Source organism: Lepisosteus oculatus, chromosome 26 (assembly GCF_040954835.1).
Source record: "Lepisosteus oculatus isolate fLepOcu1 chromosome 26, fLepOcu1.hap2, whole genome shotgun sequence".
In the NCBI taxonomy this organism is placed as follows: domain Eukaryota; kingdom Metazoa; phylum Chordata; class Actinopteri; order Semionotiformes; family Lepisosteidae; genus Lepisosteus; species Lepisosteus oculatus.
The window spans coordinates 10,367,425-10,385,590 of record NC_090721.1 but is presented as its reverse complement, the minus strand read 5'-3'; the positions used below and the strand labels follow the sequence as shown (position 1 = coordinate 10,385,590).

The 18,166-nt window shown below is 54.3% G+C and overlaps 1 protein-coding gene across 1 annotated transcript in view; it reads right to left on the bottom strand.

Moving 5' to 3' along the window:
* Window positions 1-15,841, bottom strand: part of smg6 (SMG6 nonsense mediated mRNA decay factor) — an 83,351-nt gene extending 67,510 nt beyond the window's left edge. The window contains exons 1-9 of the mRNA XM_069184574.1: window positions 15,630-15,841; window positions 15,163-15,318; window positions 7,452-9,417; window positions 6,778-6,970; window positions 6,340-6,450; window positions 6,016-6,122; window positions 5,738-5,816; window positions 4,939-5,049; window positions 4,313-4,525 (exon numbers count right to left, since the gene is read on the bottom strand). Of these exons, the coding sequence (XP_069040675.1) occupies window positions 4,313-4,525; window positions 4,939-5,049; window positions 5,738-5,816; window positions 6,016-6,122; window positions 6,340-6,450; window positions 6,778-6,970; window positions 7,452-9,417; window positions 15,163-15,280 (2,898 nt within the window). The 5' untranslated portion in view covers window positions 15,281-15,318; window positions 15,630-15,841. The remainder of the gene's footprint in view (window positions 1-4,312; window positions 4,526-4,938; window positions 5,050-5,737; window positions 5,817-6,015; window positions 6,123-6,339; window positions 6,451-6,777; window positions 6,971-7,451; window positions 9,418-15,162; window positions 15,319-15,629) is intronic.
* Between the last annotated feature and the right edge of the window lie 2,325 nt (window positions 15,842-18,166).

Here is an 18,166-nt window from a genome sequence, read left to right as displayed (position 1 = left end):
ACAACAAAAAACCCCGTGCCTGCTGTGGGTGGAAACGCATATATAGCGACGTACAAGGACACGCCGATCCCGCGCGGATGAGGCGCCGAGGGCCGACGGCAGCAAACATGGCTTTTCGGGTGGTTCCTCTTGGGGGGGGGGGGGGTTTGGCTAAACACAGGGCCGCCCTTCTGCACGCGGCCCTGGAGCCAGGCCGGCCTCTGGCGACCTGCGCTGCGAGAGGCACCGCTCCGCCAGGGCTGGCAGCTGGCCGCCTGCGGGCTGGGGGCAGGGGGCGGGGGGCGGGGGGCGGTGGAGGAGGGGGTTTTGGGTGAAGTGAAACTCTCACAACGCCACAGGCCAAGGCTTTCGGAACTCGACCCCAAGGTCAGCTAACCGCCAAGGCGGTTTATTTATAACCCGCGGCACTCACTTCAAGACGAGCGGCTGGCTTTCTGTGCTTTGTCTGGAGAGGAAGCCGATAGTGCCAGGGCGCAGTTTATGAGTTGGTTAAACCAAACTAACCACATTCCCACCGTCGCTCTGCCGGGGACGTGACTGAAGCCATGCAACAGCAGCCAGTTTACACATCCGCACTGACACACACACTCATACAGGCACTCAGAATGAGTCAACAGCTCATCTTCCACTTAACAGAAACTGCGGCTCCAGAGAAGCATGTGCACGTTAGGCAGACGCTCACACACCACGGGCGGGAATGGAAATCCGACTCCCGACTCCCACCGGGTAGCAAAACTGATCCGTGTCGGGTTTTTACGGGCCTCTCGTGCGATGAAGGTAAGCACCTGGGAGCCCAGATAACGATACACGCTGGCGGAGAAGCAATGTCAACAAAGCCGGAAATCACACCTGGTGGCTTGTCTTTTTCCGTAGCGTCATCAAAAACACGAGCGGTTCTGCGAGTGCAGGCTGGCCTGGCGCATCGGTGTGCAGCCAGGGGACAGGAACACCCAGAACATGGGGCAGCACTTAAGACCCTGAAGCGGAGGTCACCTGCGGCACTACAGTACATAGGCTTTAGTAGGCCCAGGTGACTGTATTACATCTGCAAAGAGTTGATGAAGGCAATAGTCCTGCATGTTGCCTTTTAGAGGTATTAACAGAAATAACAGTTCAGCATTTTAATTGCTCATTCACAAGCTTACTAAGAATGGTGATCGATACGCTTGTGCGAGACTTCGCGTCTCCTTTTCTACATACATTCTACATATTTCATGTCCGCGTCTATGCAAAGTTACTTCAAAAGCAGTAATAAGCGTGGAATATCACACCTGGCGCTGGCTCTCAGACAAGAGCCTGTAGCTGTTAAAACCTGGAATGGCTCCAAATGCTGAGCAATGGGAGTCAGACTGCTATCTCCAAGGCGCACTGAGTGTGTGCACGTGGTAGAAAGCTCATTCTCCAGTCCCAAACCAGCAATTCCTGCATGTCCACAGGCTTTCCCGTCTTCCCCCACTTCCAGTACCTTCAATCCTAGGACAGAACCTCAGACCTTAACCTTCCAAAGCCCTTCCTGCGGGGGCAGGCCCAGCCCTCGTGCCCACCGCTAACACTCAGCTGACCTGGGACCAGCGCTTCCTGAAAATCACAGCTGACAGCCAGACTGACGGAGCCCTTAGCGCGCGGGTGACCCCGCTATGTAACCACTGGAGCACAGTGCCTGCCCTTTCACTTCCAGGGCTGCTCTAAGCAAACACTAAAACGTTTATACCTGTACATAAAAACACAAGAAACTACAGAGGAACAAACACTGAAAATATTGACTTGTTTCAAATGTAATAAAAAACACTTGTATACTAAGACACCGTGCTTGTATCTAGCCATTTACTTGTGTGTTTATGCTTTGTTAAGTGCAATGTGTGGCAACTGTGCCAGGGATCTGAAATGTAGTAAACACACATGTATGTTCTGGGCCTGCAGTATTCCCGCATTTTCTGTTAATATCACAGTGACAATGCTCCCTTTAAAAGCTATCAGCAGCTACTGCCTTTTCACAAGATCCCCATTCAGCAAAAGATTCATTTTTATCATTATTAACCATTATTTTCAACTGGGTAGCAGTGACTATCATACATCACCCCCTCATTCTGTTGAAAAGAATATTGACTGGCCACATTTTTCTGCAAAGATGGAAAATAAATGTGCAGGAGGGTTAGGGTTAGGGTTCAGTGCCGCCTGAAGACTGCTTGAGCGAACTGAGGAGGAGGCAGAGTAACCTTCCATTTCGTGAAGAGCAGCTCTTCTCAGGCCTCGTATTGTAAGTCAGAGGCTGAGCGTTCAGGATTGCCCAGAGTCGAGTTCAAAGGAAGTCACGTGATAAAAAACCACAGAAAGTGCAGAGGACTCTGTGTATTCGTGAGAACCTCCCATTGCCTCTCATTCTATTCTCATTGACTCTACTCTTCTCTGTCGAAATAAAACTTTAGGCGGGGTGATAGGAGGTCAAAAACAGTTGAAGCAGTTTTAGATTTTAAAAACGGCACTATCTGGTTTATGACAAAACCAATCAGAACTGTGAGAACTGGTGACTTCTTGTTTTCCTTGTGCAGAGACGCACACCGTCAGAGTTTTCACTGATACAGTAATAGCTGTACACACATGCATAACATTTCCGTAGGCAGAAGGGTTCAGATTCTACGCAATGGCTCTGACTGCGATCGAGGGGGGAAGTACTTGCCACTTGTGAAAGTGCTCTGGTTAACAAATCTGCACTTGAGTGCACTCTCAGAAAGTGTGGTGTGTGTGTGTGAATCCTTCTCTCCTTTCTCAGGGGTTCTGTCTGCCTTCCTTTCTCGCACGCTTGCTTTCCTTGACTGTCACAGGAACACCGAAAGGTGAAACCATTCCAGCTGGATCAGCTCTTTTCCAGCTGCCACTCGGCCGGCGCTCAGAGACTCCCCGCCCGCCCGCCTCTACAGCACGCATGTTCTGATAACCTGCTCCACACCCCCGCCACTCTGAGTGTCAGTACTCTCACACCTCCCAGCGCTTAAAGGGGAAATACAACAGCAAACAAAATTCAAACTGCAGTAAACCATCGGTTTAACGGACTTTGGATTTAACAAACAATCTGCTGAAGGGGAAATTTTGTCTGCAAAATCAGTAATACCAGATGTTCCCCACAATAACGGGGAAATGCACAAATAGTAAAACAGGACAAAAATAAAGACCCCATAGGTTTAAAATTCAAGAATATCAATGGTGCCCTACAGGGGCAGGTCAGTCACTTACAATGAGTGGCTTGTGCTTCATGTGTTTTACAGAATTTTTTTATGACACATGAAATAAAGAGTGTGTATATGTATGATAAAAATGAATGACAATTTTTAATTGATTGCGCTGACTGCACTTATTAAGTTAAAAAAAATAAAGGCATTTAAATAATATGTAGATATCTTTTCTCATATAAGTGTGCTTTTGGGTCGAAAACACATCATCTGTGATTCAGCGGATATTTGGAACTAACGGACGTCCTGTCCGCCCGATCAGTCTGTTACACCAAGGGTCTGCTGTTTACGTATTCTGCAGAACGCTGTATAACCACTGTACGCCTCAAAACCCCCTTCATGCCGTGACGCACTGCCGAGCTCCGAGACTGGGCCCCCGAGCCGTGTAAATGTGTAACATGTACATTGCTGATGTGCTCCGCTTCAGGGGAGAGGTCTCGTCTCCAAGAGGCTCCTGGCTCCCGAGCCTCCCCGAGTGAGCAGCTAAGCCTCTTTGCTTCTCCCACCTATGGATGAGTGGTACAACCGAGGTACTGCTATCAGCGACCCTGATCAGCCTCTAGCCCTGGGAGTGCTCTGGGTACGACAGCTGACTGTCTTCCAGACAGCGCCAAAGTCCCCTCTGGTTTGTCTTTCTGCTACAGGCAGCCGGGCTGTCCGATCGGAGCCAGCGGATCACCTGCCTGTGGCTGCTGCCGCCTCGGGATGGAGGGATGGAAATTGCCCCGGACTACGGAGGTTCCATCTAGCACGGTGCCTGCAGCCTTGCTGAACAGGCAGAGAGGAGGAGGCTGGGAAGGCTGGGCTGTGGGTATGACATGTGGTGAGAACAGAGGAACTAGCGCAGGGAGGGAAGCTAGGCTGTAAGAAAGGGGTGACGTGTGATTCACATCTCAGGACAGGCCAAAGGCAGAGCAGAGATGACTTTAACACACAGAGGGCCAGCTGACTGCTGTTTTTCTGAAGCATGGATGTTATGACACTCATTTCACTGAGTACAGCTGCCTGCAGCGACCACGTTATCCAGCGTGCGCGCAGGGCTCTTGGGCACGCCACGGAAAAGGGTTTCCAGAGCGGACACTCACGTCACTGGCGCTCAGAGACCCCAGCTCGCTGTCCTGCTCCGACTCTCTGCCGGACTCGCTTCCGGCCCGGGGCTGCCTCTGCTCTCCCGGCCGCAACCAGATCTCCACCCGCGCTGCGTCCTCCCCGCGGCCCCCGCCGGACCCCCGGGGGCCCGAGCTGCCTCCCGCCCAATCCCAGTCCTGCGGCTGGTTCCGGCACTTCAGCTGGTCCATCTGGTAGACAGACAATGGGGGGGGAGAGAGAGGGGTCAGCCGGCACTGCAGGGGCCCAGTGCTGCAGAAAGGCTCAAAAGCTTCCTGACTGCACTGCTCTCCACATTAGAACAATACAGACTGACAGGAAGGGCACTTTCACGCGTCTCCAAACCCGGCCCTGCAGAATTTCCAGTCCAGTCCTACAGACTATAAAGACTGGATAAATGAGCTAAATGAGTAATCTGCTCAATTAAGGCACCTCTGCACAACGAGAGGGCTCAGCTTCTGTTATAAACGATTGCTTAATTGACCACAACTAAAATGTTCCAGGTCTTTGGTAATCAATGATAGAAAGGTGATATATAAAAGCTGCTGGACTGGGGCTCTCCAGGAGCAGGGCTGGAGATGCCCTGCCTCCAAACTGGCCTCACCTTGCGCTTGGTCTCCTCAAACAGGCTCATGAGACTCTCCTTGGCCGTCAGGATGGGGTTACTGGCAGCCAGGCTGCGCATGTAGTAATAAACTGCGTCCAGCTTCCTCTTCTGGAAGAGAGAGGCAGGCCCATCGGACAGGAGAACAACAGAGCAGAGAGGGGGACAGTGAGAAGCAAGAGCACAGGAGAGTCAGAATAAAACCTGTAAACTCATAGACAGAAAAGCAGGAATGTAAATCAAGAAAAGTGACAGTAACTGAAAATCTCCAAGATAAGGGCTTGGTTAGTTTCATTTATACTATTAAATAACTGACAGGATGATACAGATAAACATGTTGTTGGGTGTTTCTCATGAACTATGCTGTGCCCACAAAAGAGTTTAGCCAGCGGTGTTTCTCTGGCCTACAATGACACCTAGTGGCAACAGTAAGCTGCAGCAGCCCTTCTGCTGAATACTGCTGCCTCTGAGTCAAGACAGGTAAACAACAGGGGACCAAATGACATGAAGGATGCCCCAAGACACTTTCCCTTGTGCGCTTTATGCAATTGTGAAAAGAGCAATCTAAGACTGGCACTATCTCTCCATTATAATTTTCCTGCTGCTGATAAAGTAACAGTGCCCTCTGTCTACTTGGGATACTGTCCTGGAACAGTGCAGAGTCCTATATTATTGGATCTGCTCCAGCAGTCAGGAAATGGGCAGCGCTGAAGCAGACCAGGCTATATAAGCGGACGCCACTCAGCATGCAGTCCTCTGAGCTCCCCTCCCCTGCACTGCAGCTAGAGGGCTCTCTCACCGTGTACACAGCCAGGAGGGCCAGCTGGTTATAGGGGCGTCCATTTTTGGGGGCGATCTGCTGTGCCTTCAGGTACCAGCTGGATAGGAGAGAGAGACACAGAGGGATTCATGCTTTACATGAGGAAACATTAGTCATTTCTGAAAAAAGAATCCGCTGGACAGTCATTCCAGGAATAAACAGTGACTAGGGTTTACAGGAAAAAGTTGTGTCCACAAAACAAAATGTGATTACTATGGTACTGACAACGCAGAGATTTCAGAACGGAAGAGGGTTACCTGCGCGCCTTCCCATAATTTGTGGTATCGTTGGCCTGCTCGCGGTACCTGGCAATGTCTCCCAGGCAGATCATACATCTCTGGGCACTGATCAGTGCGTATTTCACCTGGAAACAACACAGTCAGGGACAGGGCAGACTGAAGCCAAGCGTGGTTTTAAATGCACTTCCACTCGTGCCCTCTGGTTTTGTAATTAAACTGGTTAAGAAATGTGAGACTTAGCCAAGGGAATGTCGAAGGAGCTGGGATTCTCAAGGACCAGGGTCAGAAGTCAGGGTTCAGAGGTCAGAGGTCAGAGGTCAACTGCAGGAGGGGAGTGCTTACTGTCTTGCTCAGCGGGCGGCTGCGGATGGCCATGCCATCCATGTAGTCCTCCAGCTTGAACTGAAACACTGTCTGCAGCTTCTGCAGCAGCGCATCGAAGAACACGGCCCCCTGGGAAAGAAAGCACAATCTGCATGAGGGCAGAAACCACTGCCCTCTTCCTGTAAGCGCATACACACAGGCTCCACACAGACCGTTCTGTTTACAGAGGGGTCAGCACTAGTGGTGGTCATCGCCCTTTGCCTCGGGCTCAGCACACGCAGGCTCCACAGACTGTACTGATTACATAGGGGACAGTGCTAGTGATGATCACTGCCCTTTCCTTCCGGTTCAAGACACAAGGACATGCAGGCTCCACACAGACTGTGCTGATTACAGAGGGCTCAATACTAGGGGTGGTGACCTTTGCCCCTGACCCTCTCCCCAAGGCATAACTACCTCATCCAGCAGCGTCAGCAGCATGGTTCTGATCCTTGGCGTGGTCTCGTTGGGTGGGTCCTTCAGCAGCTGACGGAACTTCTCTATCACCTGGTAGAAGACATTCTTCCACAGAACCTGGTCCAGGTTCTGGGCGTCCGAGAACTCGATGTCGCTGAGAATCACGCGCTCGTACAGCAAGAGCAGCTCTGCCCTGCCGGGGACAGACAGACAGGCAGTCAGACAGATGAGATGGCCAGCGAGCACAAAGCCTGTGTAACATGTCAACACCGAACCGACACCCAGGAGGTTATATCGTTGGAAAAAAGACAGAACACTTCCTGCTGCCTTTAATGCCTCCCGTTACCTGTTTGTTAAGTGCTTCCCCGGTTTGCATCTGTATAAGTACATGCAGGGTATTTTTAAAGCTCGCTGACTGATTCAGTTATCAAAAACAAGGCACTGTGGACAGATACAATTATAAAAGTGCATGTGTGACATGGGGAACACGTTTCAATGCGCTTTGCACTAGTGCACACCAGACAGTGCAACGCTGGCACAGCATCATCGTGAGCCCACGATGGCCTGTGTGCGTGCACACTCTCACGTCAGCATCCTCCTCTGTGCCCTGTCTCTGCCTGCGCTCCCATGTCACACTGTGTTTCACTGGGAGGAGCCTGTGGGTGTGCACTCACCTCAGCTGGGTCATCCTGTCCAGTCCCTCCGGGCTGAGCCGGTCCCGGGACAGCAGGTTGCTGAGCTGCAGCTCCTGACTGTCTGCAATGCGAAGCAGCTTCCCCAGCTCCTGCTGCTGCAGCCCCCGCACCTGCACCTCCGCCTCCTCGGGGGTCAGTGGGGTCAGGTACCCCTGACTCCCCGGCTGGCCGTATCCGGGGAAATAGGGGACACCGGGAGGTGAGGAGAACACTCCGTTCATGCCTGGCATCTGGTACGGCACGTGGTAGGGGTAGGGATATCTCGTGGGAGGCGACTGGTAATAGTAAGGGTTGTCGGAGTTCTGGAATTTGTAATAGGCTGCAGCAGCCTGCTGAGAAACTCGGAAACTCTGGAAGGGCTCCCCCTGCTGGATAGGAGGGCTCCCTGCCACCTCATCATCTGTGTCCAAGAAGTGCAACTGCTGCTGCTGTAAGTGCTGATGCTGCGTCTTCAGCAGGGCTGGCTTCTGATCTGGGTTGTTGGGATCCCACAGCCTCCTGGTGGCCCCCCCCCTGCCGCGGCCCCTACCCCCTCGCCCCCCACCCAGCAGACGAGGCCCGACCTCCGCTGGGGCATTCAGGTCAGTGTGGGCAGGGAGCACCAGGATGCCCCTACCCCTGCCCCGGGGTCCCGCCTCCTCTCGCTTCCGCTGTTCCGACAGCTCCGCGGAGCCGCCGGGGCGGTCAAAGGACACTCTCAGCACCCCGCCGGTGTTCCTCCCGCTGCCTGCCCCGCCCTGCCCCCTGCCCCCGCCGCGCCTCCTCTCCGCGCTCCCGCCATCGTCCCGGTCCCTCTCCCGGGCTCTCCACCACTCCTCCCCGCTCCCCGGCTCGCCCTCCTCCAGGGAGTCCGTGGAGGACAGGTCCCGCCGCGCCCGCGCCAGCGCCCGCGCCCTCTCCCTCCTGTCCCCCAGGCCCGCGGAGGCGGGGGCCGATCCCGCAGCCCTGTCCCGGGCCTGCCGGCCGCCCCCCCCGTCCAGGCTGGTCCCGCTGCTGGCGGAGCTGGTGCTGCAGGTGCGGTGGCGCGGGCACCGCTTGTCTGACCTGGAGTAAGAGCGAGAGGAGGCGCTGCCGCCGTGCGGGGCCTTCGTCCTCCCTTCCTCTCCATCCCTCTCCCTCTGCTCCCCTGGCTCCACCACCTCCCTCCCTGCCAGAGGCTTCCCCCTCTCACCTCTCTTCCTCGGTTCTCGCTCTCCCTCCCTTTCTCCTCCTCCTCTAGTCTTTCTCCCGGCCTTGTCCCTCCTCTCCCCTCCTCCCCCGGCTCTCGACCTCCTCCCCTCGCTCCCCGCCTTCTTCCTCCGCCCTCCCTCCTCGCTCCCTGCCCTCTTCCCCCTCCTCTCCTCCCCCTCCGCCCCCTCTGAAAGGCTCAGCCTCTCTGTTCGCGCGCTCAGGCTCTCGCCCACCAGGTCCCTGCTCTTCGCCAGAGCATCCTTGGGCCGCCCTGGCTCCTGCTTGCTCTCCCTGCTGGCCGGACTCTCCTTCCTGGACTGGACGTCCTTCCCCAGCACCCGAGTCCTGTCGGCTCCTGGTTCTTTTCCCGTCGCAGGTTCCTTGCTCGGACCCGCGGCCTTACCAGCCTGCTGCTGGAGCCTCCGCCCGCCGGGCTGGTAGATCTCCCGGTCGGGTTTGCGGACTCTGCGCGCCGGCTTCGGGGACGCACCGGCGGCCACAACTGGGTCCGCAGCCCGGTTGCTGCCGTCGCCGCAAGCGCTGCCGCTGCTGGTTCGGCTGCCCTGCTGGGCGGCGTCCTGGGGCGGCGCCGCCTCTCTCTCCTCCTCCGCGCCGGCCCTTGCGCCGCCCTCCTGGCCGCGGTCTGGGCCCGGCTGGCCTTCGCCCTCGCTGCTGGGGGAGGTGTCTCGGCGAGGACGCTGGCGGCCGGCGGCCGGCTGGTACAGCCTCAGGTCGGGGCGCTTGCCCTCCCGCCGAGGACGGACTTCATGGGGCTCTGTCGAGGGGGGGGGGGGAAACACAGGGACACGGGTGAAGCCGAGAACAGGAGGGTCCCCTGCCAAGGCACTCCCTCACTCCTGTTAACCCAATGAAATTGGGAACCGCTCCCAAAAGTAACCTCCGCCACAGTCAGGTAAGATTCACCAAAGCCCCCACCCCCCATCTGGGTTCTGTAAGGTCGCTCACACACAAACTCTCACTTGTCGTCACAGGTGAACCGGGCCAAGCAAGAGCAGTGAATGTGAGGCATCTGCACAATGCAAACATCTGGACAGAGCCACACACTGAGAGTCAGGAGGCTGGAAGGGCCTCCTGCACCTGCGTCACACACACAAGCTCCAACATGATGCCCCAAACCGAAAGCGCGGTCCGCTGCCTTCATATCAGGCGACAGAGAACTGTATAAGAAATCAAGGAAGGACCTGGAGAAAGCCATTAAACTGGCAAAACAGGAATACAACAGGGACAAATGAGAGAAACAGCTTGGGCGGTGACTCGAGGTGCATGTGTCACGAGCGACAAAGGCAACACCAGGGGTATTTCCTCCACGGAAGCATCTCTACAACATGAGCTGAACACCTTTCACTCCTTTTTTGAGGCTCAGAACACCGAGCTGCTATCAAGACTCCCTGTGAACCAGGGGACTTTGTGTTACAGCTCTCTAAACAAGAGGTGTGTAGAGCCTTTAAGAGAGTGAAAACTTGTAAAGCAGCCGGCCCAGATGGCGTCTCCCCTCGTGTCCTTAAAACCTGTGCAGACCAGCGATCTCCTGTGTAAACAGACATTTTTAAATCTCTCTCTGTCCCTGGCAGTTGTACCAGAGTGCTTTAAGAAAACCACAACTGTGCCACTGCCCAAGAAGACCAAGGTAACCTGCTTGAACGAGTACCGCCCAGTGCTCTCACTTCAGTGGCCATGAGGAGCCTGGAAAGCCGAGTATTGTCCCATATAAAGTGCTCTAGTCCAGACTCCCTTGACGATGCCATATCTCTACCACTACATACTTCCCTAGAATATTTAGACGGACAGGGCACCTATGTTAGGCTGCTGCTTATAGATTACAGCTCGGCCTTCAACACAATTGTTCCTACCAAGCTGGTCCTAAAATTCAGGAATCTGGGTTTATGCAACTCCATCTGCAACTGGATACTGGATTTCCTGACGGGCAGACCTCAGGTGGTGAAAATTGGCAACAATATCACCTCTACAGCAATCCTAAACACTGGAGCCCCACAGGGCTGCTGTCTCATTCCTAGGCTATACTCCTTGTACGACAGGACAGCCACTTACAGCAGCAACCACATCATTACGTTTGCAGATGACACGACCATTATTGGGCTGATCAACAACAAAGATGAGTCTGCATATAGGAGTGAGGTGGAGCATCTTACAATCTGGCCCTGAATGTCAACAAGACAAAATAAAACTCATTGTGGACTTCAGGACACCCAAAGGGAGTCATGCCCCAATTAATGGCACAGCAGTGAAAACTGTCAGCTGCTTCAGGTTCCTCGGCCTGCAGATCTGCACTGACCTGGCTTGGAGTCACAACACTGTAGCCAGTCTGAAAAAGGCACAACAGCGCCTGCACTTTCTGTGATGTTTAATGAAATGTGGTTTGGGGAAGCAGTTCCTCATGAACTTTTACCACAACACCATAGAAAGTGTCCTCACTATGTGGTACAGCAGTACTACCACGCATGACAGAGATGCACTACAAAGGATTGTGGCAACAGCACAGAGGATTATAGGTGGTGATTTACCATCAATCAGTGAGATCCACACCGTCGGCTGTCGCCATAAAGCCCAATCCATCACTCAGGATCCCAACCATCCCGGCCACAAACTGTTCTCCCCCCTGCCCTCTGGCAAGCGGGCCAGCACTGTTAAAGCTGGACCACTAGACTCAAGAACAGCTTCTATCCCACTGCAGTGAGCATCCTCAACAACAGCTAACTGCAGGGCCTTAATACACATCTGCACTACGCACTTTTTACACCATTTTATTTTGTTTTTTTGGTCTCACTTCTACATATTTATTTTTCCACAACACATTTATTGTCCGTGTCTACATTGCGCGGTGTTGTCTGTTGTACTGTGTGTGTCCCGAGAGATCAGAGTGATTAAGAATTCCAATGTTTTTGTAAGTATGGCAATAAACTACTCTGCTCTTCTGGAGTGACTTGCCTTTCCCAGAGCAAACAACCCCAACTTGCTGAGCCAAACGAAAACCTAAGAGAGGCGTCTCTCTGACTCTCTGCCATCCCTTCTGTGGTTTATGCTTCCACTGTTTTCTGCCTTAATGAGGATGTTCAGATGGGCCGTGTGGGTTGGCCAGCGGGGGTCACCTTCCGCCCCCTGCTCTCGATCGGGTGCGCGCTGCGTGGGCCGCAAGGCCAGCGCTCGTCTGACTCACACCGCTGAAGACACAGGCTCAGTCGGACACTCGGGCACCCACCGAGACTTGCAGGTTTTCCCACCACTTTTCTCTCTTCGCGAAACAAAGCAGGAGAGAATGAGGGGGGGGAAAAATCAATACCCTGCCTGATGACAAAAGGCGAGCACGAGTTCAAATGAAAAACACTTCCCTTCCTGCACAATCGCTTAGCCCACCTGGTTGGCGCAAGGGAGCCGAGCAGTTAAAGAGACAGGACCGTAGAGAGATGGGGGATCACAGCAACGTGCTATAAGGAAGTCTCTCCCCCATTCAATAGGAATCATTTGATGACACCTTTTCAAACAACAGGTCACTCGCCCCATCAGATGGAAGGCCATTAAGAGTGAGGCAAGATATCACATTACAGGCTGTTATTCATTTAGCGCTGAGTGAGAGGTTTGTGTTGAACGCCCTCTGGAAACAACCCCATCGGGACAGATCCCGGAGGAAACTAGCCAACACAGACAAGCACCGTCCCTCCCACAGCAGCGTGAGCCAGTGACTCAGGCCTGGCGTACACCGACAAGTAAAAAACAAAAAACACCCAACGGGGGAGAGTACACCCATCGATCTTCCTGGGCATTTATTATCTCGTCACGCCAGCCCTGCTGCTGCTGCGCTGCCGTTTTAATTAAAACCAGATCAGCGGTGGTGAAACCTGAAACAGTGTTTATGCGAAGAGCTCCTTCCCTCTCGCCTGGTGAGTCAGCTTCCTTCATCTCTGCCCCCAGAGCCCTGATCAATCAATACCACGCACTGTGCACGAACTGAGCCCCACTTACATGAAATGCCCAGAATGTGGCCCTGAATTCCAAGAGCTGCACAGAAAACGCGGGGCACTATTATTCTTGTCCCCGGCACGCTTACTTTTTTTTCCCAACTCCGACAGCTGTTTTTCCCCGTTTAAGTTGTTGATCACGTCCGTTGACGTCACTCTGAACGAGGAGGAGTGAGGAGGAGTGGCTGGAAGTTAATCAGCTCAGAAGTCGATGATTGTGGGTTCAGATCCCAAGAGGGACACTGGAGTCGTACCTCCGACTGAGGTAATTCGCTCAGATTGCTGCGAGAACACGCACAGGGTATGAAGGGGAGTTGCTCTGGATAAAAATGTGAGCAAAATAATAAAAATAACTAAGCATTGAGCACCCTCTGAGTACCGGAAGGACGTCACACAGTTCGGTTGTTTCCATGCGACGATCTCTCTTTAACAAAACTCAAGTTCTGAGCTGCGCCGGTCGAAAGATTTGTCGCTCCTTTCACTTCCTTTAGCACAGGAGCCATCAGGAAAAGTCCCAACAGTTCCGGTTTGCAAGGACAGAAAACAGGATTGTCTGGACCGGCACCAGAACCGCCCCCCCCCTTGCTCAGGCGGGTTTTCCCTGGCGTGCTTACCCGCGGTGCGCCAGCCCTCGTTCTCGCCAGTGCGAGCGGGCGTGTCAGAGTCGCGCGCCCACGGCGCCGCAGTGTCCTGGGGCAGGGCGGAGCAAGGGCTGGGCACCCATGAGCTGAGCTCACAGGCAACAGGCGACTTCAAATCCACTGGCCAAAGCAATAAAAAGCCAACCGCTACAATCCGAAATCATTGTAAAAATCCCAATTGCACTCGTTGCAGACGCTCTGCACGCTGGTTGGCGACGCAGTGACCTCCGGGGCGCGACGGGTGCCCTGCGCTCACGAGTGGGAAGGCTGGGGTGGTTTTCGGGGGCTCTGCTGCTCCCTGCGGAACCGGGCTGCTCCGGACCGAGCTGAAGCCGGAGGTCTCTGTCGCAAGCCAGCGGTTGACAAGGACCCCCACAACCCCCAGTAGAGGAGACGCTTGCTGGCACGGCGCCTCGCTGGCGCTCGATGCAGCCCCCTGCTGTGGGAGAATGAACAGCTGGGACACAGGGGGCACGCGTCGGCTGCGCGGCTCGCTGCACCGTAGATGGGGAAGGACAGAGGCGAGCGCCTGCTGCTCGTTTCAATATGGCCGTGAGGCACCCAACTCTGCTCTCCGTGGAGAGGCGTTCCCTGCTGGGGGCGCTGGGGCTGCTGACGAAGATTCTGTAGTGTGCATTATGTTCACACAGGAGAATGGGGAATCCTGTCATTTCAGTACATGGTGGATTCACATGTCACTGCTAGTCTGAAACTGGCCCACCTGAAGGGCTAGAAAGCCACAGTCTGGTGCAGTCATTGGCGTACCATGTGTTACTGGCAAAGAAGTAGGAAGAAAATTAAGGAAGACAAATTGAATAATAATAATAATAATTCCTTACACTCGTGTAGCGCTTTTCTGGACACTCCACTCAAAGCGCTTTACAGGTAATGGGGATCCCCTCCACCACCACCAGTGTGCAGCCCCACCTGGGTGATGCACCAGTCCTCTCCCCACACACCAGCTCTCAGTGGGGAGGAGAGCAGAGTTATGAAGCCAGTTCAGAGATGGGGGTTATTAGGAGGCCATGATTGGTAAAGGCCAATGGAGTAACACCCCTACTCTTTTCAAGAAACACCCTGGGATTTTTAATGACCACAGAGAGACAGGACTTCAGTTTTAAGTTTCATCCAAAGGACGGCGCCTTTTTCCAGTATAGTGTCCCCATCACTATACTGGGGCATTAGGACCCACACAGACCGCAGGGTGAGCGCCCCAGTTTGCCCTTTCTAGTGAGAGTGTGTGGTAGAGAAGGGTGGGAATAGGAATAACTCATAGTGTTGTTGCAAACGCGCTTGTATGACCAGCTACAGCGGACATTGCTTAACCAAGCACAGCGGTGCACTCGGGAACGTGTGTGGTGAAGACAGTGTGACCTCAGTAACAGCACCAACACTGCCGTGCCTGGAGCACTAGTCCCGACTGTCACCGAAAGCACAGAAAAAAGTGCTCTAACAACTGTAACACCGCAGCACAGAGTGCGCCGAGGCAAAGTCAATGTCAGCAGCAGTAACCCTAACAGCAGAGAGGCTGGAGCATTAACTAAACTGCTCCAGGAGTGACACCCTGGCGCCGGTACTAAGTGCGAGTTTGAAACGCGGAGTTTGGCGCCTTCGAAGAGCAGCCCGGGCCCGGGCGGGCGGGTCGCTTGCTCGGGGAGCGGGCAAGACCGGGAGCTGGACGTGCGAGGCCGCCGGGGGTGTGGAGGGCCCATCCCGCCGCCCGCTCGCACACTCTCGGGGGTTCAAAGAGTTTCGGGAGTCGGAGAGCGAGAGGAGGGAGGGGGTGGTCAGAAAGGCGCCCCCTTTGACACTCGTGTTTCCCTGCGGGTCGCTTGTTTTCCTCCCGCCAGGCCGCCCTCTCTCGCCTCACGCCTGAGCCCTCACCTGTCGGCTCCCCGCCTCGGGGGCTGTGCTCCCGGCTGCGTCCGAGCGCCGCTCCCCCTCTCAGCTCCGCGGCGGAGATCCGCACTCGCTCCAGCTCATCCGCCATCTTCGTCTCCATCAACACAAACACACGGCGGCCCGGCGGGGTCAAAACACCTCGCGAGGGCCAGCGGGACAAACAGAAAACGCGTTTTGAAAATCAACCGCCGAAGCGCCTCCGAATACTGCGCTTCAGCCGCCGCCGTTACTATAACAACCTCGGCTGTTGTTTTTTAAAACGCTTGTTAAACAAATAACAAAGACCAATCTATGTACATTTTACTCAAATATGTGTTTTTTTTTTCTGTCAGAACTTAAGACCTCGATGATCAGTAGGTTAAAAAACAAGTCTCGTTAGCGATCCAATGTCATACATAAACGCTTTTGGAGAACCCGTGAGATCTGGTAGTGTGCTACGGGAGACGTACTCGAAGCTGCCGCAGTGACAACCGCCAGTACAGCAGCAGGGTGGGTGAATCTGAGGTGTCTCGAAGCGGTCTCGGCGATTTCAAAGCGACACCTCGGGACTAGCAGGCGTTGCAGTTCCGCAGCACCGCCACCAGGGGCCCCCCTTCACTGGGTCGTCCCCGCGGGCGGCTCCTTCCGGCGCCGGGCTGTCCTACAGCGAAAGCCCCGCCAGAGGGCGCCAAACCCCCCTCGAGGGAAAAGCGCGATGCGGTATTTCAGCTTGAAAGTTCGTGTTTCCCCGTGCTGCCTACTGCAAACTGTTAAAATAAAAGAAAGTTTGCAGATGAGGAGAGACCATTCAGCCTCTCATGGCTTTCGGGTTGCTGGTGGCTTGTCTCTTGACAGGTCACGGTAGGCAGGTGCAACATAGGGGTGGCATAATACAGTACAACACAAGGGCATACAATATAATGAATTAATTCCTTACAAATACAGTACATAGCGCTTTTCTGGACACTCCACTCAAAGCGCTTTACAGGTAATGGGGATCCCCTCCACCACCACCAGTGTGCAGCCCCACCTGGATGATGCACCAGTCCTCTCCCCACACACCAGCTCTCAGTGGGGAGGAGAGCAGAGTGATGAAGTCAGTTCAGAGATGGGGGTTATTAGGAGGCCATGATTGGTAAGGGCCAGGGGGAATTTGGCCAGGACACCAGGGTAACACCCCTACTCTTTACAAGACACACCCTGGGATTTTTAATGACCACAGAAAGTCAGGACCTCGGTTTTATGTCTCATCTGAAGGACAGCACCTTTTTACAGTAAAGTGTCCTCTGACTTCTCCTTCGGATCTCGTTTTGTGGATAAAACCTTAAGTTAACTTCTGGACTACGGCTCTGGATCACAGAAAATAATAAAATACACTTCCGGTTGTTGGCTTTTGCCTTCCGACCTTGACCTCGGACTGCGTCTGGGATTTGACCTGGTGATTCCACTTCTGCATAGGATCCATAACTAATCAGTCCCTACATCGGACAGCGTGACACACAAGGATGGGGATCCTTTGTTGACGCTGCTGTACGCAGGGGCGTTTACAGTATTTGAAAACAAGGAATTTTTCAAATGGTGAATTGTTCCTGTGCTGTCGGAGAGGGAGTGACGTGGTGCTGGACCGTGGCTCTGAGCCTGCTGGTGTTCGGCTGGCTGGTGAAGCTGGCACACTCCCTGGCACAGGGTGTGTTCCTGCCCCGCCTGGGACACTCTGCCCCTGGCACAGCAGTCACCATTAAGGACACAGGGCAGGGCAGGGGGCGATAAGACCGTGCCAAGCTGAACATCCTTAAACGGGAACTACAGTCCCAACTCCTCAGACTGATCAGATTATTACATCTCGGAAGCTCAATAAATTCATTGACAGTGTGGAAACTTTTTACACGTTTCGAATTAAGCACAACATTGTGAACTTGACCGTTCAATCTCTGTATGGTATAGGGGCCGTTGTTGTCGCAACGGGAGCGTGCTGTTTGTGCGAATTGTGCCGTGAAGCCGCCCTTCCTGCTCACTAGTCCCTGCCATGACTGATGTAATGTGATGCAGAGAGAACAAGTGCAGGGTATGCAGCAGACAGGTCACCGCAGAAAGTTTCCCACGTGATCTGTATGCAGAGTTCACAAGTGCCGTTTTTTTGGCAAAACCATCTCAAAGTCGAGAGCAACATTTCTACTGGATTAAAAGAGATGTGTGCACAAGCCTGCTTGTTTACACTGTAATAGAGCTGCTTCACCGCAGTAGAGGTTTTATTGCCTGGTTCTGAATCGCAGAATATGGTGCTGTGCATGCCTGGAAATTTCGTCTAGCTTGTGATGTCAGTTGGAGGTTTTACACGTTACTGTGTACATTTTATTTTTTATCGTGGTTTGAAAGGCCCTCATCGGTGCCCCCGAAACTGTTGCAGTTCCCCTCTGAAAAGGTGTCTGTTCATATGTCCAGCTTAACGTCCGTTGATACAACTTCAGGCGCCGGTGCTGTCGAGCGGGAGCGGATCTCTGGGAGGGCTGTGGGCCGCTCGTGTCCGGCGGATGTGTGCCGGAGGCGGGCAGGTGTCGGGGAGGATGGGCGTGGGAGTGTGTGGGCGGGGAGGGGGAGGTGTCAGACCGGGTGCTCGCTCGCCTGTGGGCGGCAGTGCGTCGATGGCAGCCAGCTGCCCGTGCCGGAGCAGGAGCAGGAGCAGGAGCAGGAGCAGGAGCAGTGGTGCTCTGCTCCCGGCCGGCGAACAGACAAACAGCCGGGAGGAGACAAGCTGGGAGTGCACAATCCCAGCCCCCCCTCCCCCCTCCCCCTGTCTCTGCTCTCTCATTCTCTCTCAAGGTTAGCTGGGGGGAGCAGCAGAACACAGAGATGGTTGGGGGAGGAGGAGGAGGAGGGGGGGGGTCTATGACTCATCTGTGAGTCATGTGGTGTTTGAAGACTGCAGGAGAGAGGGGGCAGGGCCCACACAGCTCCAGCGCTCCAGTGCCGCGCACCGGTGCAGGATTCCTCTCCCTACCTCTGTTCG